The following is a 27,942-nucleotide window of genomic DNA, read 5'->3' as shown; positions in this document are numbered from 1 at the left end:
GGGCCCCTCCACCCTTTCCCTTGTTTGTGTGAATTTCTGTTCAGTTTATTCAAAATAAGCCTAGAAGAGAATTATCATAGTTTGGGGAACAAAAACAGGTGAAGTGCTTTTTCAAGATGAGATTATTTCAGGTCTAGTAAATAATGCATCTTAAAAATACTGATTATTAAAGAATCATGTGTTGAAACCTCTTTTTACTCACGCCACCTCCTGCTGTGAGCTTCACCAGGTCTTCCTCTCCTATCGTCATCTGACTGGATAGATTTCAGCACTTCCTCTCGTTTCTCTGAACAGGAAGCATCTAAATTGCAGGTGCATGGTAGGAACCATTTTCAAGTGAGGAAATGGGACTTGGTTGTTTCCACTATGCAAGCAACTTCCTTTTGAACACTGCATATTACCCCTTAGTGTTTCAAAATGTATACGTAACTTCTCTGTCATGTAAACACTAGAGGAGCCTGTACAATGACTCACAGTTGTCTACACTTTTCTCCAACACTGGCTGAACCTTTGTGCTATGAAGAGTAGGAGGACACAGTTATTGAAAAACATGGTTTCATTTATTTAAAAAATATTTTAATGCACCATTAATAAAGGGTCCAACGCATTAATACAAGAAATATTGCAAATAATATTAAAATAATCATCAAATTAAAAGGAAAAACAATACAAAATAAATGAATGGAAGGTATGTACATGTTTCATCCTCATGGAGAGAAGAAAAGGAACAACATATTTACAGCTTGAAATCAGTGTGTTTCTACGAGAAACAAACACTTCTACAATATTTACATGTACTTCTTTGATTTCATCTTTTTATACTGTAGTAAAGAGGGTTTGTTTGTGATGAAAGGCTTTCATTGCAACAACAAATATCTTACACATTTTCCTGTTTGGGAGGGAACAAAATAAAACCAAACTTTAGTTGAAAGTTTAAAATGAAAGTTAAACTTTGGACGGCCATAGCCATGTGAAAAACAGAGACACAACACAAGGGCCATATACATCCTGCTGTCTGCGGCATATTGCAAACCCACGGAGCGTATCTATATATACCTTCCACCCATCTACACTGCAAACAGATCCCACGCTGGACACTTGTTTACATTAGGCCGATGCATTTTCAGGGAGAGATGTTTCTTTGGGGCGAACCACTCAGCACTTCCAAATAAAATACATACTAATGTATTCTTGAAAGGCCCTCAAAACAGGGGGATAAACACTCACAATCGAAACATTTCAAGGGACCTGACTAAATCCAATAAATGTGCCTTTTAAAAAACATATGTAGCACACAGATTGACTAAGTTAAACACTGAACACAGATTTGAACAGGACCTGAATGAGTTTGGTGGTAATCATTTGCCTACTTTTGACCTTTGCTTTGATGGAACACAGATAAACAGATAGAGAAAGATTATGCAAACAAACATGGTTCTTGTTCTCGTCACAACACTTTGTTAACATAGCTCTGACTTTGGGGAAAAAAGGAAAAAGAAACACAGGCTAAATCCCTGTTGTGCTGGTCCTGCAGGCAAAAGTTCAGGAGCCATGTCAAAATAAAACACAATTTAGCTACAACCTAACTGACATATATTCACGTGGGTCAAAAACAAGAGTTGAAAGGTTTTTTTTTCTCTCATCCAGAAGAAAGGTTGTGGCAAATCAGGGGAGCAAGAACATGAGGGTTTGATGGGGCTGGTGAACAAAGGACAGTGGGCTGGGTACACTGAAGCTCATTTCACTGTAAGATACTTACAGCTAATGCAACTGAATAACAATATCATTAATAATAGCAATATTATTATATAATACTATGAAATTAAATAAAAAAAAAGCTCCAAAACAATCTTCACACTTGGAAATCTTGCATAACTGAAGACCAAATTGAATGAAGTTTGTCATTTTAAAAGTGCGCCTATAACAAGCGCTTTTAAAAACCCTGAATTTGTCAGATATTCCTGTGCGTCTGTGTGCGGATCTGTGTGGATGGGTGGGTGGGTGCAGGGAGGGATTCGACACGGCAAGAGTGATCCAGGATGTATATTATGTAAGCCGACGTAGACATAGAATAATGGCGTTTTCTGTTTTGTTTTACCGTGTTCCTTCAATCTGATAATGGCTTGGAAATAGAAAGACCTTTTATGTCTGGCTACACGAAACATCCTGGTTAAAAAAATAACAACCAATGGAGTCCAACAATCGCCCCACAAAAGAAGCGGACGTCCCCCAACTAGTATTCTCATGCCAGGTGACACTAACCTCTCCCCTGGCTTGTGAAACTGCCAAGTGAATGAAAAGTGGGCATGAAAGTGCAAATGTGTGTGTCTCTGTTTCCTGGGTAATGTGAGGAGGTGGGTTCATAGAGTGGCCTTTCGAAGTACACTCTACAAAGGGTGAATCAAGTGGTGGTCCGGGTCTGGGTGTTGCCAGGTGACGAAGAAAAGCACATCCACTAGTTCAGTGTCCCGCGGCAGTTCTCCGTCCCACACAGGCAGGGGATCTTGTTGTCCTCCAGAGGGAACTTGTAGTCGTAGGTGATCTCCTCGTTGACGGCGATGGCCTGCTTCGAGTAGATAACAATCTTTTTCTGGGACTCTATTGTGATTACCTTGGCGTAGCAGTTTGGCTGGAGGAACAAAGCAATAAGAGAAGGATGAGGAACAGCGCCAGAAGAATTTGAAAATGAACATTTAAAATGTGTCAGTCTGTTAACTATGACAACGACATGTTTTTTGTATCTTACATTGGAGAAGGGACCAGGATTAGGCTATTTAGTTTTGGTAATGTGGTTTCTTTTTTTACCTTTTTGTACCTTGGAAATATTCCAAGAAAGAGTTGTAAATAAAATGAAAGAAAAACGAAATGCTCTCGAAGAACCCTGCACTCGTTGCCCTTCTTATCGACATAATCAACTCTCTCTGCTGATGAATAGAATTCAACTTCAACTTCGAAATGGTAAATACTGGGAAGAATAGGACTGAAGATGTTCGGGACTCACAGTGCAGCAGTGGTTGATAAATCTGGCCAGGTTTCCCACTTTTGTGGCATCAATAATGGTGTCGTGGTCCACTCTGAACAAGTAGCTGCTCCCGATGCCCTGCTGTGCGTACCGCTTCTCTCGATTGTCAGCCACCATCTGGACACACACAAAACATGTTGTTCACAAATCTTATAATAACTCCAACAGCAGCAGTATCTGAAGATTTCTATATTTAAAAATGACTAATCGATTATCAAAACAGTTGTTTTTTGCCAATAGACAAATCAATTATGAAATGAACCAATAATGTAATGATGATTGAGCTTTCTAAACAGAACACTTGCAGTTCAGCTTGCATATTTTATTAATATTGTAGCTGGAATGTCATCACTGCATGCAACTCGAGATGGATAACTGGAAAGGTTTGCTTTCAAAACACACAGTGAAACAGACAGGAGGCCGTACCTGTCGGATGTTCTGACCCACGTACTCGATGACCATCTCATCAGCAGCTATGGGCTCCATGGCGAAAAGACCCCACTCGTGGATTCTGCTGCGTCCGAAGCGAAGCCTCTTCTTTCGGTACTGCACAAAGACAGAAAAGACTCACTGTAACAAAGGTCTTGGTAACAAACATAAAGTATGCAAACACTCAGATGAATATGTTTAAAGTTTTCATTAAAACACTAGTACATGTGTGAAGTAAATGTTGATTGTGTTTTTAGGTGACTTGGTTTGTAACTGCACTCATCACAGTTCCAGCGATAAACAGCCTCCACCCTAAAATATGACCTCAACCCTCCTTTAGGGTGTTGCTAATGAAGGGAGGGCATCCAGACTGATTTCCTGTTGTGTTTCACACAGGGTTAGCTCTGTGAAATGTTTGGCCTTGGTAGCAACAGAAACAGGCGGCCTGCGTTGAAGGATTAACGCCTTCCTAGGGAGCAAGTTAATCACCCATACATCCATAACTCAAAAGTGTACAGCTGGCAACTCCTCATTGAAAGCAGGACCTTTGAAAGGAACCAGCACAGTTTGTTGGTCCAACAAAAAGTTATTTTGTGTATGCAAAGCCCTTAAACTACACCAGGGCTATTCAATTAGTTTGGAATGGGGGCCGGTTGATGAAAATGATCCAAAGCAAGAGGCCGGGAAAAAGATGGCTTGAAATATGAGCAATCATATTAAGAGCTTCAGATACAGTAAATAGTGGAGTGCATATATTGTGTTTAATTAAATCAAACAACATAGCCCAAAGGCCTTTATAGATCTAAATGGCAAGTTCAGAACTCAGTAGGCCTACATGTGAAGCTAATTTAACCATCAACATCATTTCATTTGATTTCATTTAGGTGAAATTATCTAATTATTCACGCAGAGATGCAATAAATGACTGCTGATTCAATCTGAACTTTGTCATGGCAGTGAGGAGATTACACAGTGTTTGGTAAAAGGAAATGCTTCACCATATAAGGCTATTACCTTTACAGAGGTGTGTTTCTTTCCTACCGCCATGATGGTTAAGAATGATTTCCGCCAAGGACGTTCATCTTTTTTAAAGTATTTTCAAGGATAGAATATGATTTTATCTTATTTCAAGAATAATTAAAGTACTATACACAATACAAAATATACGATAATTGTATTGTGACATTTTAATACTGGCAAATGCTAAGAAATTTGAACCCTCAGGGATCTTAAGGTGTTGTAGCTTCAATGTGAATCTGGTAGCAGAACATGAGATAACATGGTCGTCTGTACCTTCAGCTGGTTGAGTTTGAGCAGGTCAGAGTCCACGACCGCTGTGGTGCCGATGGCGGTGAGGAGGCGGCGCTGCTCTGAGCGTCTCTCTGACAGCACCCTGTTTGCTCCCTGGTAGAAAAACAGACGGTAAAACATTAGAATTGCACCACTGGCACAATCACACTTCACCTGGCCTTGACCTAGAGGAGAATGACCAACACTTTTAACTTTGACCCTCATTTGTTCATGTGGGTAAGGTTAATTTGGAATCTGTTACTGTGCAGGCAGATAAAACCAATGAAATGCTAAGACAGGGTATATGCAGGAATCCTGAAGTCAAATGTAATACCTTTTAAGACCTTTTTTAAGACCCTTTCCATACATTTGAAGACCTCATCGCCACTTCGAGTTTTAACCGGTTACATTGGCGCAACATTTACTATATACAGTATTGATTGTCCTTCCTCCTTATCTTCCAACCATTTGGACGCATTGCATTTCCCCATAACTATGTTGTTTAACAACCGGCGTAAACAGACCTTCGCGCGCTATCAAGCAGTGAGCGTGCGATGTCCTGTTCAGATGACGTCAAACCCAACGGGATGCCATAAATAAACTACACAGAATCACACTACACACTTACACAATGATTACATTCAGGCAGACTTTAGAATACAACCTCTTTGGACAATTTATATACTTATTGAAAACAAGCTACAAAATGTAATACCTTGGAAAATGCCGTTTAGTACTTTTTAATACTTTTTAATAGCCTTAATTTTCGCTAAATTGATTTATCAACTTTTAATACTTTTTAAGACCCCGCGGACATCCTGTAAGAGGAAGCATGATGGAGGACTCAAGTTTCTCTCAATCCAACACATACTAGATGTGAATTCTGAAGGCTTTGAAACAATTATTACAAGTTGTTTTGAATGGATCTTTCATTATTTAACTCTCAGAATGAGGTTCTCAAGCATATTCTTTTCAAACGAAGGAGCTCTGTCTATTTTTGTAGATGTTGAAAACATTTTGTATAGTCCTGACTCACTGAGCTTTGAAAATATTTCCAAAGTGAACTCCTCCACAGTCAGATCACAAGGAAAAATAAAAGCGATCTCTGTGTACCTGGGTCAGGTGCTAATTTATTCATGACATCAAAAGGAGCTGACTGATGTGGAGTCTAATTACATCTCATTTTGTTGCTGACGGAGGTTACATCAGCAAAATGCAACACCAAATCTCCATGGTGGCAGTGAGACACGGCACAAAGCCAGAATGGAAAACGCATTACTGTTGAAACCAAAGGTTGCATAGGAACATCTGGAAAATCTGTGCTGATGCGTCTGCACAAACCTCAACCCAATTACACATTTGGCCTAAATGTTTTGCCTACTGATGCCTTTCAGGATGTGAGGGCTCTATATTGTTTTGGTTGATTGTTTCAAAGTGGGATTTTTGTAAATTAAATCCTTCAGCAGGAGGGACTTGTGTTTTTTTAGGAGGTTTGTGGAAATACCATGGCTATCACAGATTCCCTCTAAATATTCCAAATGGAAATGTTTTTGGATGACGGTTAAAGTTTAATGTTTAAACCCATGATTTATTTCATGAGCACGAGCCCTCCAGGAAAAAAAGGCACACGGTGTTCTTTAAATAGTTTTAAGGGCACATTTGGGACATCTGTCAGCCACCTGTATCACAGAATGCTACTCTTTTTCAATACAAACAAAGATTAGAACTACTAAGGAACTGTGAATGTGTCTTTTAAACGTTGCTATTCAACCATAAGAGTTACAGTTTTGTTTTATAGTCCTAAAATTCCAAATAGCCGAGCAGCTATTTGGAAAAGCTGTATCACTGTTCCACAGATCTCAACATTTTAATCTCTACTGGAAACTCTCTTATTATTCCAACCCGCAGCCAAACGGCTGAGGGCCGATTCCACTTACCTACCTCCCTGCCAATTCAATTCCTAAGGGGTATCAATAAGCATCATCAAGCGTCATCTAAATTATAAAATAAATATTTACGGTAATATTAACCATCTATAATAACTATATCAAGTACTGTACCCCCTAGTGTTTATTTACAGAGCCAGCACAGCAACAGCAACGTGCACTGGAACCACATTTGGATTTAAGCAAACTTTGTATACATTTTTTTAACACAAACATTTTTATGCTTGATTTCATACTCATTTGTAATGAAATGGACCTACCAAACTTTAGTCCAGAGCAATCCTTTTTATTCTCTCATTTATAGTGAAGATTGTTCATGCATTGTTTTAAAAATGTTGTTTACTGTATCTTCATTATTTTAAAAGCTGGTTTAATAATTGTAATCAATAATAAAATAGGAACAACTGCAAAAAAAAGGAGGGAAGTTGAATAAAATCTGATCAACACATTTCTGATTTCTAATGTTTCCTCTCCTCTGTTATTCATTTAAGAACAGGATAGTAGTTCCTTATTTGTTAAACGGGGGAGAAGAACGTTTAGCCAGTATCCCTTGTGGTTTTAACACTCTTCGAAGAAAAAACATTGTAATAAAAACCTTTTTTACCAGCCAAAACGTTTGCCTTTAAACCTGTTTAACAGTGCTTTGGGCATAAACCCAGGAGATTTGGAAACCAGAAATAGTTGTTCTCCCTTGCCTTTAAGGCTTTCATAAACAACAGAACCAAACAGGCAAACCTTCTTAGAATTAGTTGGCAATATCATTGAAGAAGCACCGTTTGGCATTCGTCGCTTACAATCTGAATCCTCCAAAAAGAAAGTAGAAGTGGTTATCAGTGGGATTGCAGAATGAATGGAGTTAGGAGCATGCTTACCGAGAGGTCCACATTCTCCACCTCCCGAATGACCTGCTCCGGCAGGTCCAGGTCCAGATAGACGTCCTTCTCCTTGCGGCTGATGGCGTAGTAGCCCTCACTTCTGGCTGAACCGGTCACATGCTGACGCAGCTGTCCTGGGTTCTTCTTCTTACGCCGGGGGTTCGGCAAATTGGTTAGTGAAGCTCAAAGGTCAAGGACAATAGAAGACCACACGGTAAAATGAAGATACAACATAAATAGCAATATACTTGTTCATTCAATAAAAGCTATAAATTGGTAACTGGGGTTCATTTCAACGCCAATCACAACCACACATACTTAATGCAGGAGTAAATCATAGAAAAGGATATTGGTGTGATTGACCCAGTGGGTGTCGTTGAGCCAGTCCGAGCTGTGGTTGTCCTGTAACAGCTTCTCATAAGTCTTCTTCAGCAAACTCAAGTCCTCGCCGTCCAGACCCGTGTTCCAGATATCATACAGGATGGTCATCTGCTCAAACTCACTGCGGTTGTCATACTTAATGGCTAATGGCTCGGATGCTGGGGCAGGTTTGGGCCAGCGCTGGGACGATGTTACCCCGGCCTCCTGCAGGAAGAGACGCTCGCTCTTCCTAACGTCTTCAACCATATCGTCCTCTGTGTCTGAGCTGGAAAGCTCCCCAGACTCAAGCTCCTCCACATCCACCTCTTCTTCTGAGTCCTGCACAGAAGGAGATGTTGTGATTGTTATTATGTTTATGAGTCATGGTAGCAGAGATGAGCAATATGAATACCAATGAACTGTTACTAGATTGTAGGGCTGTCCCGAATACCATTTTTCGGGCTCCGGATAGTCTGTAGTAATCAGCAGCGAATATTCGAATATTCGGCCCGTGCGGCGGCGGGGGGGGGCGTAGTAATCAGCAGCGAACTGCTTCAACACGTGTATTTCGGTGTAAAGATGCCTGTTTTTTTTGTTGTTATTACTGTGAGGAAATGTTCAACCTAACCCTGGTCCGCCCAGTAGTAGTAGTCAGATCGCTACTCCTGCTGACTTTAAAGCTAGGTCTGGGTTGGGTTTCATCCACTTGAATGTGCGCAGTCTGTTAGGTAAACTAGATTTTGTCCGCATTTGGGCAAGCTCGACTGACGCTGACGTCATTGTGTTATCAGAAACATGGCTAAATAAAACTATTTTGGCCTCTGACATATCCTTAAATGGTTATAATGTGTATCGTACCGACCGGCCTAATAAAGGTGGTGGAGTTGCCATTTATGTTAAGAATAAGTTCAGTGTAACCACATTGATCTCCAAATCTGTCGGTAAGCAATTCGAATTTTTAGCCTTAAATATAGAAGTGGCAAAGGGGCAACAAGTCATGGTGGTGGGGTGTTACAGACCCCCCTCAGTTGTCAAGGACTCCTTGTCTTCACTAGCAAAACTTTTATCGCAACTAGACTATAAGGAAATAGTGCTACTTGGAGATTTTAACTGGGACTGGTTAACTGCAGTATCAGAGGATTTTAAAAACCTTTGTATCTCTCTGAATGTTACTCAGATTGTTGACAGTCCTACTCGCCCTAACGTTAAGTCCCCTAATAAATCCTCCCTAATTGATCTCATTCTAACTAATGTTCCCTATAAATACCCATCTGTGGGAGTATTTGCAAATGATGTGAGTGACCACTGTGTTGTAGACACAATTAGGGACACTAAGGTCCAAAAAGTTAAACCCCGTATTATTATTAAGAGACACATAAAACATTTTGTGGAGCAGGGTTTTGTTCATGATCTGTTTGGGTTTGATTGGGGAAAAATCGATCTGTGTGCTGATGTTGAAACTGCATGGTCTTATTTTTATCTTGGTTTTATGGAAATTATAGATAGACATGCACCCCTACGTACTTTTAGAGTAAAGGGACGAGACAATCCTTGGTTTTCTGCTGAACTGTCTAGTCTCCTACATGAGAGAAACAAGGCCTGGGCAAAGGCTAGGAAATCAGGCTCAGAGGTTGAATGGCTGCGTTTTAGGCAGCTAAGAAATAGCTTCACTTCACAGGTCAAAAGTGCTAAGTCGAAGTACTATTTGTCAGTTACTACAGAAAACTGTAATTGTCAGTTCTGGCGAAGATGCTCGAACGCCTAGTGAGTGAACAGGTAAAGGAGTTTTTATGTAACAATGACATCCTGTCTAAACATCAGTCAGGCTTCAGAAAGCAACATAGCACCATCACTGCCACAATGAAAGTGGTGAATGACATTACGAGTATTTTAGATAAAAAGCAGAGTTGTGCAGCTCTATTTATTGACCTTTCCAAAGCGTTTGACACCGTCGATCATCGCATCTTAAAGCAGAGGCTACTCAGTATTGGCTTATCCAGCCATGCAGTGGGGTGGTTTGTGAACTACCTCTCTGAAAGGTCCCAATGGGTTCACTTTGATGGGCTGTCTTCTGAGTGGTTGAACATTGCTAATGGTGTTCCTCAAGGTTCTGTTTTAGGTCCACTTTTATTCTCCATCTACATCAATAGTTTAGGTGAAAATGTGGATGAAGCTACTTTACATTTTTATGCGGATGACACCGTGATGTACTGTGCAGGTCCCTCCATTAAGGAGGCGGTTGTTAAATTACAGGCTGTTTTTAACATTATTCAGACTCAGCTCTCTGAACTAAAGCTTCTTTTAAATGTTGAGAAAACCAAGGTAATGCTCTTTTCTAAAGCTAAAAAGACTCCAGAGACTGCTTTGGATATTGTGACTATGCAAGGACAAGTACTCCAAGTGGTTAGCTGTTATAAATACCTTGGTATCTGGCTTGATGATTGTCTTACTTTTAAACGTCAGGTCACTAATCTGCTTAAAAAGCTGAGGGTTAGATTAGGTTTCTTTTTCAGAAACAAGTCCTGTTTCTCTTTTGAAGCCAGGAAAAGGCTAGTCACTGTGACCTTTTTACCTGTGCTAGACTATGGTGAGTTGATCTACATGAATGCACCTGCCCATTGCCTGGAAAGGTTAGATGCCGCCTATCACAGTGCTCTGAGATTTGTTACTAACTGTAAAGTACTTACTCATCACTGTACCCTGTATGCCAAGGCAGGTCTGCCTTCACTTACTGTACGGAGGCTCAGTCATTGGTACATATTCATATATAAAGCCATGCTGGGTAAACTACCAACTTATATCTGCTCTTTGATCTCACGGAGAGTGGCAAGTAGCTATTGCCTGAGATCCCAGGATGTGTTCTTATTACATGTGCCAAGTGCTAGGACTGTTTTAGGTACTAAGGCTTTTATGTGCGCTGCTCCTCTAGCTTGGAACACCATGCAAAAAAACATTGAAACTGAGCATTTTGATTCCCTTGCATCGTTTTAAAGCACGGCTGGATGAAATGTTATTGGATACCTGTCACTGTAAATAGGTTGCTAATGTATACCCCTGTAATTATGTTGTGATGTCCTTTTGTTTTCTGTTTGTTTTTATGTGTAACCAATGTACCGCAGGTCTCCCTTGAAAAAGAGATCGTTGATCTCAATGGGATTTTTTAACCTGGTTAAATAAAGGCTACAAACAAACAAACATTCACGGCATTCATTTTGTTATTCTACAGTATTGTTGTTTTATAGTTATTTGTTAATGTAACCCAATTTGTGTTCTTTGAAATTGAAAAGGATATCGCATTGTGTTTGTTACTTTCGTTGCAGTTGTATACGTCTTAAGTGTAATTTGGCTTGGTTTCCTATTTATGGACATGCTTTTATTTTTGAAGGAGAGTTAGCGCAGTTGACAGGAAGTTGTTGTTGCTTTGGAAACAACGTGACAGAGATTAACGCAGAAAAGTAATATCTACACATAAACACGGAGAAAGTAAACGATAACGTTTATGGTTAAGTGTTAGCACCCCCCGAAGAGGCACAAGCTCTTACGTTGATATTGGAGATTTCAATCAATTCAATTTGAACAAAAAACAGGGAAAAAACGAATAACGAAATTGAAACCCGAATAGTACTCCAACGAACGAATATTCGGGTACAGCCCTACTAGATTGATCACAAGAAAAATCAGTTTAACTCAGAAGATGACAGATTGATTTCATGCTATATCTTTGTTTTACAGTAATTATTTTTAAAAGCATGCTGCAAAGCTGCAAAACCGCCCTGGTTCCAGCCAGAAGCAAATAAGTCAGTCAACCAGGTGTGCTGGAGGCCGAGCTACTTTCTCACACCAGCAAGTTTGAACACATTTAATGAAAACACTAAGACTGATGTGACTCTGATTAGTTTGCTTGTAGAAAGGAACAGCGCCACATTCCTTCCAGCTCCGACAAAAACATCAACAGGCCAGAATCCACAACGAATACAATGCTCTCTGTTCTGCCAGCAGTTTAACTCTTAACTCTGTAGTTCTGCAGCGTGTTGGTATAAAGGCCAAAATTATATTTTTATGAGGATGGGAGATTTTGTGCACAACACACAGGAAGAAAAAAAGAGAAATATGTGCCATCATTAAACCTGGACCAACAAATGAGTCACTGTTCTTTTGTGTCACACTCACTGTGACAGATTGTAAATGATGACACGCTGCTTACAGTAAAGACCTCAGAACACTTTTACAGGAACAAAGCAGAAGCTGCACGCACCTCTAGTTTCCGCTTCCTCTGTTTCTTGCTTCCTGGCTGCTCCTTTTGTTTTTGCGTGTTCTGAAGCTCGAGGTTTTCTTTGTCTTTCCTTCTCCACTTTTTGCTCATATCCTTTTCAAGTTCAAGACCTTTCCCAGCTATGGCCTTCTTCTTTGACGATGGCGGTAGAGATGCAGCCTGGCCTGCATCCTCAGACTCACAAAGCACTCCCATTGTGGATAAGAATTCCCCTTTATCTCCTCTGGATAAAAGGGCTTCTCCAATGACCTCCTCTGGCGCTTCAAGCACCCCAGAAATATTGTTAAGGTCTGCTGGAAGCAAGACTGAGGGGTCTTGTTTGGAGGAAGTCCTTTTGGTACCGGACGGTACTGTGAGAACAGGAGGTTTGCAGTAGTTGTGTTCCGTAATGACAAATATACCCTCTTGGCTCATTACCCGGGCCAGAGACTCTGAGGAGAAGAGATCACCTTCCATCTTCTGCTCTTCTGCCTCGTCAGATGTCTCCGTCTCCTCTGAGTCCCCGGTGTCAGGGTCCATTTTCAAAGCAACGTCAGCCAACACGGACAGGTCAGTGGTTGAAGCCGAGGCCAGCTGCAGGAGGCTCGATGCCCCAAGCTGCTCTCTGAGTCTCAACCTCTGTTCACTTTCTTCCTCATCCTCGTCTTCCTCTCTGAGGGAGTGACTGGAGGACGCAGACAAGCTGGTGGTCCGAGGCCTGCCTCTGGACCGTTTGTTGGCGGGATGGTTCGGAGGGGCCTCCTCGAAGGCCATCCTGCACAGAGAGGCGTGGTCCAATGGCAGGTTCTGCACAGTGCGGCACACCATACCAGGAGGGATGAGAGATTTGGGGGAATCTTTTCCTGTACCCCGTTTCCCAGGGGATTTGATAGGGGGGGTCTGAGGAGAAGCAGGGGGTCCCTTTTTGGATTCATCCAAATCTTGGTATCCAGACGGGGGCACAATGAGGGCATTACCTTCACCTGGTTTGGAGGCAAAGGGAAGCAGTTGGATGCCCTTAGAGGGACGAGATGTGGGTGATGGAGAAGCGGTGACGGGAGAGTCTGGGTGCCTCCCAGGGGAGAAAAAGGGAGATTCACCTGACAGTTGGGAGGGAGATGGAGATACGGGTGCAGTCGGCAGCTGCATTTTGCTGTCGTTCTCGCCTGTGGAGAAAGAGACAGTCTTCCTGCGTTTCTTGAGAGGGGGCACAAGAACAATAGGGGACGAAGGCCGCGGGTACGGGGGAGATGGAGGACGCTTGCTGGGTGCTGTTTTTGTGTCAGGCTTGCTGTCCTTGGTTTCACCTGAGAGAACAAATATGAGTTTTGAGAGACCGATCCAAACTTTAGACAGTGCATTTCAAATGTTACAATTGTTGCACTACACGTTTTAGCAATAACAAGGAGTAAAAGGCACAATGAGTAGGAATTGTATTAAAAACAATGTTTAAACTCATACAATAAAGCAACAAAAGATGCATATAAAATTGTCTACTTGTGTTTTGTAGTTACAAACAAAAAGCGACATATTCTGCTAATTGTGCCTTTAACCTATGGTAGTGATAGATGTTGTTTTTGCATTGGATAACGTGATATGCAGTTTTTAATGACGTTGAGGAGGACTTTTGACCAACCTGTTTTGACTTCTGCCTTTGAAAAAGCACCTGCATTACTTTCCCTGGAAAGAAAAGAAGAAATACATTTGAAGCCAGTGATATTGACGATGAAACGTGCATTCAATTGAATAAAATAGAGAAATTGTATTTGTGGAATGGACAGATATTAGACATGGAACATGGAATAAACACAACGTTTCAAACTCCATACCTGCCATGTTTTTCGCTTGTGCTGTCCATGGTCGAATCATCCATGGAGTCTGGCCCTTCGCTCTCAGCCCTCTCTCCTTCCTCTTCATCCTCATCTTCAGAGGAAGATGAAGATGTAGATCCTGAAGATGAAGAGCCGTCAGAGGACGAGGAGAGGCTCTCATCGTCACTATCAGCACTAAGGGCATCATCTAAAAAAAAAGAAAAGAAGATATTTGGGATCATTATGACCTTAACTGAAAGTAAACAGAAGTAAATGTATTGTAATAAGATGGTGATTTACCATCAGATGCCTTTTCACTTCCCTCTTCCTCTTCATCCTCCTACAAATAAAAAGGATTATAGTTACAAAACTAATATATCAGTGAAATGCTGCCATCTAGAGTGAGAACACAATTCTTAACAAACCTGATAACAAAACAAAATGTTAAATCAATACCACGTACAAGCTGAATACATTAATACAAAAATATGTTATAATTCAACGCTCAGTCTGCTGTTTTAGTGAATACATTTGATGTGAACGGGTTTCAAAATGTCTCATTTAAGCATACTTTTGGTTTGTTTATGTGCTCTTGATTTTTTGTTTGCTTACAATAAAAGAGAACAACCCAAACCTTTTCAGTGGAGGAGCCATCAGATGTTTCCTCTCCCTCGCTGCCAAGCTCCCAAGGTTTACGACTTCTTGGCTTCTTTTTCCTCCTCTTGTTGTCTCTTTCAGCTCCATGTCTGCTTGCCTCTGGCATTCTCCCCACACGAGCTGAAAACAATACATCAGGTTAAGAGTTAAATGCAGCAGGCCCTTTAAATCAAACCAGTCTTTACAAGGTTAAAATGAGCTCAACAAACCTTCGTCATCCTCGTCTGGTGGGGTCGAGGGCCGTGGCCTCTTCATGTCTCCCTCTTGAAGCTCCTGAGGTTCTTTCCTCTTTACCTAAACAAGTGGAAATCAACAATATTTTTTATAGCAATGAAACACAGCCAAGAATGGACTTTAACATCTTACATAAACTTGACTAAATCAAAATGTCTATGTTTAAATAAGACGAATTATAACTGGATCCTGGTGGTAAGTAGGATTAAACGTATCTACTGTACACCCGGGACCAGCACTGTTAGGGAATGTCTTGGCAACAATGTTAATTAAAATTGACACTTGCGAGTTATGTTATCAGGTGTAGATTAGGTTAGTCCCTGATCATTTATCAATTATCAACAAAACCTTTATTCGACAGAACTGTAAAATATACTGTATTAATAATAATGCAACAGAACAATTTGAATCTTGCATCTACCGGAAATGTTCTTATAGGATTCTTAAAATAAGTATCTCACCAAAGTGTAAATAATTGACTCAATGTCGAATATAAGAGGGCGACCGCTCCTCCGCTCGCTTCACTGGCTTCCAGTAACTGCTAGAATCCACTTCAAGACACTGGTACTTGCGTACCATGCTGTGAATGGACCTGGCCCTTCCTACCTCCAGGACATGGTTAAACCATACACCCCAGCACGTGCACTCCGCTCTGCATCGGCCAAACGGCTCGCTGCACCTGCACTGCCAGGGGGACCCAAGTTCCCATCAGCAAACACACGTAGGTTTGCTGTCCTGGCTCCAAAATGGTGGAATGAGCTCCCCATTGACATCAGGACAGCAGAAAGCTTACACATCTTCCAGCGCAGACTCAAAACGCATCTCTTTCGACTCCACTTCGAGCAATAAAATGACTAACAAAGCACTTATATACTAATAAAGGACTGGCTTATCTAAAGCCAGTTGAGTAGCACTTGAAATGTTTTGGCTCTATGAAACATGATGTACTTATATGATTCTGTTTCCTTCAAGTTTGTATCTTCTTCGTCGAATGCACTTATCGTAAGTCGCTTTGGATAAAAGCATCAGCTAAATGCAATGTAATGTAATGTGTGTGTTTTAATTCATCTAATCACATTGTGAGCTGTCGAACATTATAATGCAGTCAAATTTCTGCCAAAGTGCTTTTACCTTGAAGGAAGGAAGTCGGACTGGTCCTCGGAGAGACAACCCTTCCATGCCACCGCTCTTCGCCCAGTCCACGAGAGACGTATGAGGCTCCCGAGGACGGTTGATCTTTTCCTCTTTTTTCTCATCATCCCGTAACGCAGACACCCCTCTAACCATTGTCTGGAAAGGCTGGAGGAGGAAACATGGTGCAATTACAATTTGTATTTCCCTTTTTCATTTCACAATACAACTCTGATGCCTGATCAATGTGGTCGGTGGCATCATGTTGCCACAGAGAATAGAGGAGGCCATTTGAACTGCCATCAGATGGTAAAAGTAGGGGCAGCTTTGGAAGGCACCCGGTACACTAAGTCATATTAACAAGGTTTAAATACTTTTAAATAGTGAAAAAGTTCTGCATTCGAAGTCTTAAGTAAAAGTATTTGCATCAAATTACACTTAAGTATAAACAATACAAGTATTCAATATGCAGAATGACTTATTCAGAATCATATATACTGGACTTTAATAATCAATTCATGTGTTTATCACTTTAATGCTATGCTGCTAAAGGTGGAAACAATTGCCTTTACTTTATTTACTGCTCAGGAGCTTCATCTATGTATTAGGTTTTTAACTAATAACTGGAGAAAGCTCAATTTGTAGCAACACTGAAAGGCACGACAAGTAAAAAAAAGGTGCTGGTCGATTTGAATCTGAACATAGGATTAGCTTGAATTCAAGGGTTGTAGAAAGATCTAGTCTGAGTTTATTAATAAAAAAGCCCAATAAATGTACAAATAATTGGATGAAGCTATATTTGTGTACACACACACACACAACAAAACAAAACAAGCAAGCTTCAAATATACACCATTCTTCCTTACCTTGGCCTTGGTCTCTTTCCTCTCCCACCACTCGTCAAAAGTCGCAAAGGCAACGTTCTCCACCATTTTGCGGTTCAGGTCCCTCTGCATGATGTTTTTCATTTCCTGGATCAGAGTGCCCAGGACCATCTGCACTGTGGCTTCATGTGGATTTTCAGGCAACATAGACATCTCCTCCCCCTCTGGAGCCCTGTACTCGTCTCCCTCCCCGGGCAGCATGGTGCCATAGCCCGGGGGGGGCATGTAAGAGGCGTAGTGGGGCGGCAAGACGTGCGGCGGCCAGCCAGTATGGGGAGGCGGGATGCCATGGTGTTGAGGGGGTGCTATCTGGGTGCTGTGGGGGTCTGGGTAGGGGTAGGGCATATGGGTGGGCATGTAGCGGTGGTCCTGGTCATAATGAGCGCCTGCTCCACTCCCCTCTTGGTCCATATAGGGGTGGTGTGTGTGGGGTGGCGGCATAGGGTGGAGATGGTAGGAGGAGTAGTCTGCAGTGGCTGCCTCACCGGGGCCGGGGGTGCCGTTGGAGGACGACACCCTCAGCTGGTGTAGGCGACTGAGCATGTGGGTCTGCATCTGGAAAGACATTGGAGCTCCACCGCTGTACTGGTTCATCAGCTCCATGGACGAGGCATAGTCATACATGTGGTGGGGCATGGGAGGATACTCGGAGTGCAGCTCCATGTGGGAAAGGGGAGGGATCCCGGGCAGAGGTGGGGGTTGGAGGGAGTAACCAGGAGGAAGTGGCAAATGAGGAGGGTAGGAAGGTATGGGAGGGTGCATGGAGGTGCCAAAGTGCTGTGCAGAGTCTGGTTGGGGCGAAGATGAGTGGTCTGTTGTTCGTGAAGGCATGGCAGCCTGGGAGGAACAGGGTGAGGAACCTGAGGTGAGTGAGGCCTGGTGGGAGGTCACTGTTGTTATGGTAGTCACCTCCTCTTCCTCGTCTGAGATCTCCATGTCTTCGCCTGAGGAGTGAGGGGAGGACTAAAAGAAAACAGAGTTTAGATTGTTAGTATACACCATGCACATTGATATCCACACTTTCAAAAGACACCTACAAAAAGGCTTAGGAGATGTACTGTTTGAATACCAGTGTGATAACCAGTCCCATGTATGCTAACAAAGTAGCAAAAAAGTGATTATGCAACTTTGACTTGTCAGAAGTCTCCCTTAAAGCTGTATTATGCTACTGATACATACCTACTATTATTATTATTATTATTTATTACATTATAGATTTTATTTTAATACTCCTGGAAATAATTACTGCACTTTATTCCTTATTCCTAAGTATGTATGCTGCGTGTATTTGTTGTCTTATGTTGTGATGTTTTTTTGTTTGTTTTGATGGCACCCTTGAAAGGGAGAAGCATTTATTTATCTCATTGTACCTGTATAATGACATTAAACGATTCGATTCTATTCTATTCTGATCGTACCTGACTCTGTCCATTGTAAGGTGGTGTGTGTGCTCCTGTCCTGCTGCGTGTATCAGCAGATCCAGTCTGTGAAGATTCCTCCTGCAAAGCTCCAGTGAGGCCAACCTGTTTTTGGGTTTCCTCTGTGGGGTTGTGAGAGGAGTAGGAGGAAGAGGATGGTATGGCTGCTGTGTGTAAACTGGGACTCTTCCTACCATCTCCCCCCTTACCCCGTTTCCTTCCTCTGTCTCTTTCCCCTTTCTTCCTGTGGTCCTTCTCACCATTGTCTCCCACCAGGTTACCACTTGTGTGCTCCCCTGTCCCATCACCTCTTCGATCTCCTTCCCCACGTACACCCCTCTGCTTCTCCTCCTTCCTATCTTCTTCATCCTCCTCATCGGAGGCAAGGAAAGAAAACTTAGCCTTCTGTTCTTTGAGGAGCATCTCAATACGAGAGTCCAGGCTGCTGCTGTGGTAGACGAACGGTAGACTCTCATTGGTGGAATCTGGCTCTGGAGAGGAGGAGTCACGCTGAGGTGGGGAGCTGGAGGAAGAGGGAAGATGGTGGGGAAGGGAGGTAGAGGAAGGGGACGTGGAGGAAGAAGCAATGGGAGGGTGGGGCGGGGAGGTAGGCGGAGGCGTTTTCGGGGGTGCTGGTGGCGTGCTTGGACGGCGCTTTGGCTTTGTCCACTGCTCTTCCCGGGCCGGACTATCCTGGTTGAAGTCCAGCGTTCCCAGTGTCTCAGCTACAGCCGCTGCTATGACTGAGGCTGGCGGGAGGGGGGCCGGCGCTGGGGGAGGCGGTGGAGGAAGAGCACTGTGGTGACCAGGGTGGTAGTCTTGGTCAGCACCAACCGACGGCAGGGAGCCCCTCTCTGCGAGGCTTGTGCCTGCAAGACGGTTGGAAGCGTCCAATCCCTGAGGAGGGGCTGGCTCTTTGGAGGAGGGGTATGCAGAGTAAGATGAGGGGGGAGGAGACATGCTGTTAGAGGAAGAACGGTAGGAGTTGGAATTGTATCTGGGGTCAGAGCTGTTGGAGTAGTCACTGTCTCTGTCCCTGTCTCTATCTCTGTCCCGGTCATGGCTGCTCCTTCTGTGGCTGCTGCTGCCGTGGTGGTTGTGTGAATGGTGGTGGTTGCGGTGTTTCTGGTGGCCATGGTCACCTGACCGGGAGCCCAGGCTGTCTCGCCGGTACGCCCTGTCATCCCTGCGCTCTGAGTGGTGATGGGAGTGATGGGAATGGTACTTTGTGGAAGAGTTTGTGTCTTGCTGGTGGTAGGATGACCTTCTGGAGCCGATCCCCGCCGGCCCGTAGCGCCCCGCCGAGTCTCTGTCACGGTCCCTGTCTGACATTGGGGGCTGATCAAATTGGGCGGCAAGAGGTGGAGGAGGCATTGATGAGTGGTGCGCAATGTGTGGCCCAGGCCCTCCAGCATTGGGGTAGGGGGGGTAGCATGGCGGCTCGTTGGGACGGTATGATGCGTTTGGGGGGTATATAGGGCGACCTCGGTGAAACACTGAAGGTTCCTGTGCGTCCTCCGAGAAGCGAGATGCTTTGTTTCCTCCAACAGTAGACGAGACTGCAGAAGACGAGGACGACGAAGGTAGCATGTCCTGGGGAGGGTAGCCACTGCCCAAAGTGACAGTGTTGTAGCCAGTATGCCTGCATGACACAAATGAAGTTATTAAAAAATATTATTTTGCTGACCTGCATGACAACCATACAGACAATCAATTAATAAATTAATTAATAAATTAAACATGCTTTATTGGCATAAAGATAACAAAAACAAGTAATATTCAGATGATAAAAAAAAGGTTTATTGAACGCTTGCTCTGCTTGCATGTGTACGTGAAAGACTGTGGATGTTTGAATTGACGTTGTCTAATGTTAACTGCCACTCTAACACCCACTACCCATGACAACACTGCCAGTTTCACTGAATGATCAAAAGCATACATTTCCTTACTTATTGTTAATTAAGCAATGTATGTAAATTCAATAGAGAATCTGTAGAGTGTACAATGGAATCTGCTATGCAGAGCATAATAATGTTACAGTACTTGTAATGGAATGATTACATTGGTGCACTGTCCAAACATGACACCCTTGCAACATAATTGCTATAACGAATCAAGAAGCAAGGTATTAAGAGTTAAAGCTACATTTAGACTGTAGTACAATCGCAATTATGAATACAACAGAAATAACTATAATCAGGGGTGCACATAACTGGTACGCATGCGCGGCACAAATTTGAATTGCGTAACGTCACTTGTGTCACTACCTTTGCGTACCTCAAAACATCAAAACATCAAAACAAAACACATATTTCGTCTACACGTGTTTCTTGTCAACACTCAATGGAGTAAACTACGAGACATGTCAAAAAAAACAAAGACATTAAGCAGCTACGTTGCCGTTTTGCTCCCTGCTAAAAATCTTCGGACTTTCTATGACTGATCGAACTGGTGCTGGCCGAGCCGCGCAGGACATAACCGACGGACCTGTGAAGCTTTACAGGAGGCAGAGGCTTAGATCACTGGACGACAGAGTTGTTCGCCGTGTGCACAGACAGGGTTAACGTCGGTATGAACAACAGAATTGTGCCAAAACTACGTCAACTGGCTGCAGTGGGAGACTCCCCTGTGCACATTCTGTGCCCCGCGCACACACTGGAGAACTGCGCAAAATCAGCTGAACACAACGTTCACGCTCTGTGGTCAAGCTGCTGCAGTTTTATTTACAACAAAGTGGAGTAAAACACACAGTTGCAAACTTACTCAGGGTGTTAATGGAAGAGTTTGAAATCAGACAGAGGTGGAAGAAGTACTCAGATCGTGTGTAGGAATACTCTGTTACAGTAAAAGTCCTGTATTCAAAATGTTACTCAAGTAAAATTTGAAAAGCATTATCAAAATATAGTTAAAGTACCAAAAGTAAAAGTATTCATTGTGCAGATTGGTCCATTTCAGAATAATATATATATGATATGTTTTATAATGATTGATCATGAAAGTGTTCTCAAAGCTGGTAAAGGTGCAGCTAGTTTGAATGACTTTGTATACTGCAGGGTAGCTTGTGAATTTACTCCAGGTGGAACTAAAGTCTGATTTAACACTTGATTATATTTCACATCATTCATCCAAATCTGTAAAGTAACTAAAGGTATTCAATACATGTAATGGAGTAAAAGTACACCATTTACCTCTGAACTGTAGTGGAGTAGAAGTACAAAGTAGCATCAAAGTCAAGTAAAGTACAAATATCTCAACATTTTACTTAAGTACAGTACTTGAATAAGTGTTAGTAACTTCCCACATCTGAAATCAGATATGACTTCAAGTCATGTGATAATTTCTTAGTATTTGATCCTTCAACTTGGCCTCAGGAAATGCAAGGACTTCACAGTTTTGGTAACAAGTTTTGGAGAAAGCAAATCGGAGGCTTCAAAAGGGACAGGGAGGTGCATCTTCATCATCTTCATCATCTACCATGCAAGAAGTGTAAGTAGAGGACAGTGAAGGAGACACTGAGGAGGACCACGCTTCGTGTGGGGTGAGTACCAAACGCTGTCTCCTGGTACTCATCTGAGTAACTAACTAAAAAGTTATGTGCCCCCCCCCTGACTATAATATCATAATGTACAGAAAAAGATAGAGCGTTTCAGCCTTTACCAAGGAACCTGAATAATAACACCAGCACCAAGGCAATGGTACACTTTAGATGCAACTCTCTCTTTGGCCAAGTATCATCGACTAACCTTCCGCCAGTGTAGCCCGAGTCTTGTGAGAAAGGAGTCCCAGATCTGGAGCTGTATGGTGTTCCTCCTCCAGCACCCTGAGATGAGGCAGTGGAGCCTGGTGTGAAGGGGCCTGACATGGAAGAGGGGGGCGTGTCCAGACGCTGATCACTGAAACCAGTATCCCCAGAGGAAGGGTCTGCACTTCCTGACGTTAGGGCCTGGACCCCTGCTGCCAAAACCGCAAGGTCACTGGAAAGCCTCCGCCTGACTTCTGATGACTGTTCAAAACAAGCATATAGATGAAAATGTAAGTTTCCTTACAATCCAATATCCATATGAACTTTAGCAGATCATTAGGGAAGTGAAAGCGGGCTTCATCAAATAGTTAGAACATTGATTCACTACTTTTGAATTGCACATTTTCAATATTGTTTGACATGACTATGCCGCAATGTTGCCTGACAATTCATTGCATTTTATACAGATGTTTCTGCACAGTTTTCTATCAAGATAAGGCTTCACCAATAGTATTATTATGATAGTATTGGTAGAAATAAAATCCATTTGAGGCTACATAGGATTTTTTCAATCTTGTGTGATCTGAAAGATCTCCATAACCTCAGAGCTGTGAAGTCCAAACGGTCATATTTATTGAAAAAAGGAAGATGCAAGCCTTTACAAAACATGTTTTTATCTAACAAAATATTTGCTTAAATCAATATTTATTGGCATGTTGCCTGTAAAAAACAAAAATGTATAATTTGGTCAAAGAAATGATCTAGCAGCAATGAAACAGCACCATATATTACATTTAAAAGACCACAATAAAAAAAGAAAAACATTTAAAGCTTCATTTGATTTAATATAAGCTTTTAAGAATAGGAAAAATAACATTACATAACATTCTGAAGTGAAAATGAGGCTGCGACTATACCGTGTCAGGCTGTGGCTGTGGCTGCGGCGCTGGTGCTGGGGCTGGGGCTGGAGGCGGGAGCCTGTCAGTCAAAGCCTTGCCTCCCAGGGGCACCGTCTGAGGAGTGTAGGACCCGTTTACCATCAGGTCATAATACTTTTGCCTCTGCTGGCCTGTGGAAATAAACATAAGCCACAGAAAAATAAATACAGACCGAGAAATGAGGGCACTACAGACATCACCCATATCCACCGTCTCCACCAAGGAACAGCTAATGTCTGTTTTTTTTATAGTCAACAGGACATATAGCATAAAGGTTTTTTTTATTTGGATATAGGGTGCAGATATAGGAATTGCAAAAGCATTTTACTCATAAGCTCAATCTTTAGCGATAAAAAAAGCTGGCACATATATCTCATGATTGTATTACCTTTGTGTTTTACCATTTAAAACAATATGTATATAGATCTCAGATATATTTTTTTTCTTTAAATGGCATAATATCAATTTGTGTTTATGAGAATGTGTGTGTACTTTTTTCTTTTTGGTAGAGACAAACACAGTTTTCAGCAAAAAACTCAAATGCAGTACATGTTTGTACTGGCGATGTATTTCTCACTCCACACAAAATGTATAGTATGATTGATCACTAGGTTAACTTTGAAGATGACGGAGATAAGGTGTTTAAACTTACCTTTTATATCCAGTTGAGCATGAATGATGTTACCCATGACAGAAGTGTTGTGCAGATGCTTGACTGTGTCCTTAGCTCCTCTGGTGCTGGTAAACAACACCCTGGCCAGGCCCAAGTGCTTCCTGGTCTTGGGGTGAAACAGGATCTCCATCTCCTCCACCTCACCAAACTTTGCGCACATTTCTGCCAGAAAGGGCTCCTTGATGTTGTCATTCAATCTAGCAAAGCTCACCTCCTTGAGGGGTATGGGACCCACATAGAACTCATCAAGCTGTGAAGAAAATCAGGTACAATAATGTGTCAACATATTAAGGTGGTGTTTACACGAGAACGAAACGGGTTGTATCCGCTACTTTTCTCTCGCGTATAGCCCGTTCGTTCACACGAGGCCGTAACGGAACCGCGGAAACGGACCCCGCAAACGATAACGGGTCCCAAGGTGGATAGATCTGCAACCGGAACGCTCTGGGGGGCCAAACGGCTCAGTGTGTACGCCCTATACGATCATTTCCTGATAACGATGAAGCCATAGCCCCACCTCTCCCCACCTCTGCTGCTCACTGCTGTAGCATGGTGCTACTGACCATGCTACAGATGTTAGTGCAAAATCTACAGCTCCTCTACCACAACCATCAGCAACAAGTGGACATGGAGAATTACATGAACTCCATGTTGCTAAATCCACCGCGGGGCATAAACAGAAGGGCAACCATGGCAACCATGCTCGGGGGTCTTCTTCACTGCTTTTTTGTGGCGGAAGTTACTACGCCACTTACAGGCTACATGTACTACAGCGTCTCCAGCGCTTTCGAGCGGTGTTGTGCGGAAGTACAGCGCTACTTACAGGCCCGGCATATGTACTACAGCGTTTCCAGTGGTCTCGTGTGAACGGACACGCTAAATGAGCCGAATGCGTGTGAACGGAAGACTTTTTTAAAAACGAATTCAGTGAGTAAACGCAAACGTCCCCGTGTAAATGGGGTCCAAGCCTCAGGTGAAGTATGTGTTAAGTTAGTGCTCAGGGGCTATTCTCACCTTAAACTTGGGCACTGGCAGGGACATTTCTGTATACCTGGACCATAGTCTCCGGGGTCTAGGATCCCGCAGTTCACCAATGGGAGGAAATCCAGAGTCCTGAAAATTAAGAGAAGGATATTATTTCTTCCAGTCGTAACACAACTTGAAAACACACACTGTATACCAAAGACAGAGATCTGGAAAGTAGAATAATTCTTCCTACAACCAGGATATTTTCTATGACCCTCGCTGTTTACTGTTAGCTTTTAGGCAACATTTATTTTTGATTGCACCCTACTGTTTATAATTCAAGGTTTTTGACAGAAAGCCAAAATTCATACCACCACTGTACCATCCTAGAAAATCACAATTTCTTGAGTTTTGACAATTTTAAGTCTTTTAAGTATGTGTTTTTTTGAATAAATGTTAACAGACTGGCCCCCCCTCCCTTAGGGGAATTCATCCACAAAAAACACACTGGACACTGCACTAGGTCAGAAACCAGAGGAGACTGTGAAGTCCACCGTAGACGGATCACTTTTGGACAAAATGTACTTTCCATTAAAAGGCAGCTCATTGTGGAATAGCCTCCCAACTGAGATACGGGATTGTCCCACTCTCAATAGTTTTAAAGGTCAACTAAAAGAATGGTTGAGCAACAAACAGACGTGTAATCACCGCTAAATGCACTTTTATACAGGGGTATCTCCTTTTGCACTTTATGTAGCTCTTTTATCTTATCTTGCACTTATATATCATAGCTGCTACATTGTACTGCCATGTGGTTAATGCTTGTATGCTGCTCATGCTCTTCCTGCATATCATGTATTTATTTTTGCTATGTATATAAATGTCATGTTCTTATATGTTGTATGTGATGAGACTACGGATGGAAATGAGCTTAAAGCTAAAATCCAGCTCATTTACACTTGTAAGCATTATTTTGTTTTAAAGTGTTCATCAATGTGCACTGTCCCGGTTCAAATAAACGATTAAAAAAAATAATAATTACACATACAGTTAACCTGTTTACATTTCTGGCATTGTGTCCATTGGGCTTTTGCAACTTACTGATCATTTATATTTGGTTCCTTGCATAGTATATGTTTGCACTATTTCAGACTTTATATTTCTCTTGTTAGTTAAAATACTTTATGGTCTACGTTGTTTTGTGAGAAAGGCAGATATGTGTCTTCGGTCTGAATGTGTAAAATCTGCTTTTAAAATAGTGGCATTGAACTCATATCACATCCAGACAGGATAATAATAAAACACATGAATTCACACACAAAAGAAGCACCAGGTATTTGATAGTGAAAACAGAATGAAGGTTCAGTAAATGGATAGATCAAATGTGTGCTGAGGTAGAAAATGACTATCCTCCTTGAATAAGAGATAGGGGACAAACTATTTTCTATAGAGGTTTTTTATCTAAATGAATAAAAGTTCTTGATATAAAGTTGTATCATATCCTAAATTAGACCTGTTGTATTTAAGGAACACACATGTATTAAAAGAGAAAGACAATCAACTCACTGGCACACTGAAATGCACTCCATCATATCTGTAGATTTTCTGTGCAACTCGCCGGATGGCTGGATCCTGGACAAGTTTGTAGCTCTGCCACTGCAAACTGACAGCTTTTTGAGAATCTGCCCCACCGTCTGGATCCATCCTACAACTGAAGTGTCAAACAGAAAACCATGAAACAGCAGCTACAGTATGGGGATGTGTACACATGTATATGTTCGCAGGGTTCTATGCTCAGCTCAATACCCTAGGAACATTTAGGAGACCTTTCAAAGCTCTTCTGTTCTCATCTGTTCTGTATGTATATGATGTTTCCCTGGGTCAATACAGTGTTCTAGATTTCAAACATTGGCATCTCCTTAATAGCAGAATGGATTGTTGTCATGAACACTGCATTTAAAACATCTATCTTAATTTGTGCTTTAGCAATTCGAAGTGCATATAGAGGCCTTAGCAATTTTAGAAAACAGCCCAGATAGAGCATATGCTGATGAGAAATACTGCAGTAATTACAGACAGAGTATATTTGGTCGCTGGCAGAGGCTAACGTTACACTGTATGGTACTGTAACAGAACGGTGAGCTGCGTCACATCAGTTAGACACACGTTAACTTTTCTAACTATTGTCTGTTAGAAAAAATAAATCAACAAAAAATAATAACTGAGCAAGATAGTAATATACACGTTTTAGGTATGGGCTAAGATGCTGCGTGCTGTCAAAACAATGCCCAGCGTTACGTCACTGACCACTTAGTTCAGTTAGCAACATGCTAGTTGCAACAACAAAATTCAAATATATCGTTTTTTCAGACGTCAAAACAGAGTTCACGTAAACGAAATATAAACCGGGTGCCTCACTTTTCTGCAGGAGCAACATAACTGGTAGATCTGATATGATATAAGGTTTATAAATGTTAAAATGACGCTTTAGCTAGTGCAAGTTACCGCTGCCGTTGGCTAATGCTAACTAGCAAGAACATCAAGTTAGGAGTCAAACTCTGATAATGTTGCCCCTCCGACCACATCGGTAACATGTTATCTATGGCATGCATGTTATGCAACTCTCTTAGAAGCTCTACGGACTTGTTTTGACTCCTAAATTCAGACCCCACCTCTTTGAGAGCTACTGCCCGCTCATCCGAAAGTAGCAACCCGCCGCTACAGTGTAGGCAGCTTCATCCAGGCCCGGGAGACGAACAAGAAAAACACTGAAAGCCTAACAGAAAGAGGACATCTCCGAGCCGGCGCTTAAGCAAATCTGACTGGCTAAAACAACGCCGCTATCATTCCGGTAGCTAGTCCAGACATCAACAATCCTCTCAGAGCAGCAAAACCATTGTTTTCGCTTTAAAATCCAAATATTGTTGAGAGAGCGGCCATCGCGTAACCAACCTGAAAGCCTCGCCTGTTCTCCATCAGTGTTTGCGAATGCAGCCCACGATTCCTGACCGGCACTTTCTTCAAAGTAAAAAATAAAATAAAGAAAGCCACCCCAATAACATATAATATCAATATAACTGAATATCAAAAATACATTTATATTAATAAACCCCTGTATTTTTAATAGTCACGTTTCTGCACTTTAAAGATATATGTTCGAATCTGCTCATGCAAACCCAAAACCAGAGAAGTAATCATAGCGCCCTCTAAAGGCACAACTCGTCTAATGCAAACTATTCATATATTTAATGACTTTTCTCAACCAATTGTGCAGTTAAAACAATTAATATGTGTCGTATTTAGATATTTTCAAC

General features: G+C 42.1%; 1 protein-coding gene across 2 annotated transcripts; it reads right to left on the bottom strand.

The window, feature by feature from the left end:
• Nucleotides 1-560: 560 nt before the first annotated feature.
• setd1a (SET domain containing 1A, histone lysine methyltransferase) lies at nt 561-27,596 on the bottom strand. Of its 2 annotated transcripts, none has more exons than XM_034142462.1 (21): nt 27,581-27,596; nt 26,195-26,339; nt 24,677-24,775; nt 23,642-23,912; nt 22,969-23,120; nt 22,053-22,312; nt 18,310-19,951; nt 16,874-17,854; nt 16,008-16,175; nt 14,852-14,936; nt 14,620-14,762; nt 14,286-14,325; nt 14,004-14,193; nt 13,811-13,854; nt 12,178-13,481; nt 7,913-8,261; nt 7,560-7,738; nt 4,745-4,855; nt 3,449-3,568; nt 3,002-3,139; nt 561-2,629 (listed from the first exon to the last, which is right to left on the bottom strand). In XM_034142462.1, the coding sequence occupies exons 2-21, from the start codon at nt 26,330-26,332 to the stop codon at nt 2,456-2,458; spliced, it is 6,588 nt and encodes a 2,195-aa protein (XP_033998353.1). In that variant the 5' UTR covers nt 26,333-26,339; nt 27,581-27,596; the 3' UTR covers nt 561-2,455. The 2 variants fall into 2 exon arrangements, with proteins under 2 accessions (XP_033998353.1, XP_033998352.1); XM_034142461.1 differs by having other exon boundaries at nt 27,301-27,592.
• Nucleotides 27,597-27,942: the final 346 nt, after the last annotated feature.

This window comes from Trematomus bernacchii, unplaced genomic scaffold, assembly GCF_902827165.1.
Source record: "Trematomus bernacchii unplaced genomic scaffold, fTreBer1.1, whole genome shotgun sequence".
NCBI classification, from domain to species: Eukaryota; Metazoa; Chordata; class Actinopteri; order Perciformes; family Nototheniidae; genus Trematomus; species Trematomus bernacchii.
This window is presented reverse-complemented; position numbering and strand designations above follow the sequence as displayed.

Coding starts and splice junctions, on each gene's coding strand:
- setd1a (XM_034142462.1), bottom strand. CDS start 26,332: ATGGATCCAGACGGTGGGGCAGATTCTCAAAAAGCTGTCAGTTTGCAG. Junction 16,176..16,873: donor GGAAAGAGACCAAGGCCAAG/GTAAGGAAGAAT, acceptor TTCCTCCTCCAG/CCTTTCCAGACAATGGTTAG. Junction 3,569..4,744: donor TCAAACTCAACCAGCTGAAG/GTACAGACGACC, acceptor GTCTTTGTGCAG/TACCGAAAGAAGAGGCTTCG.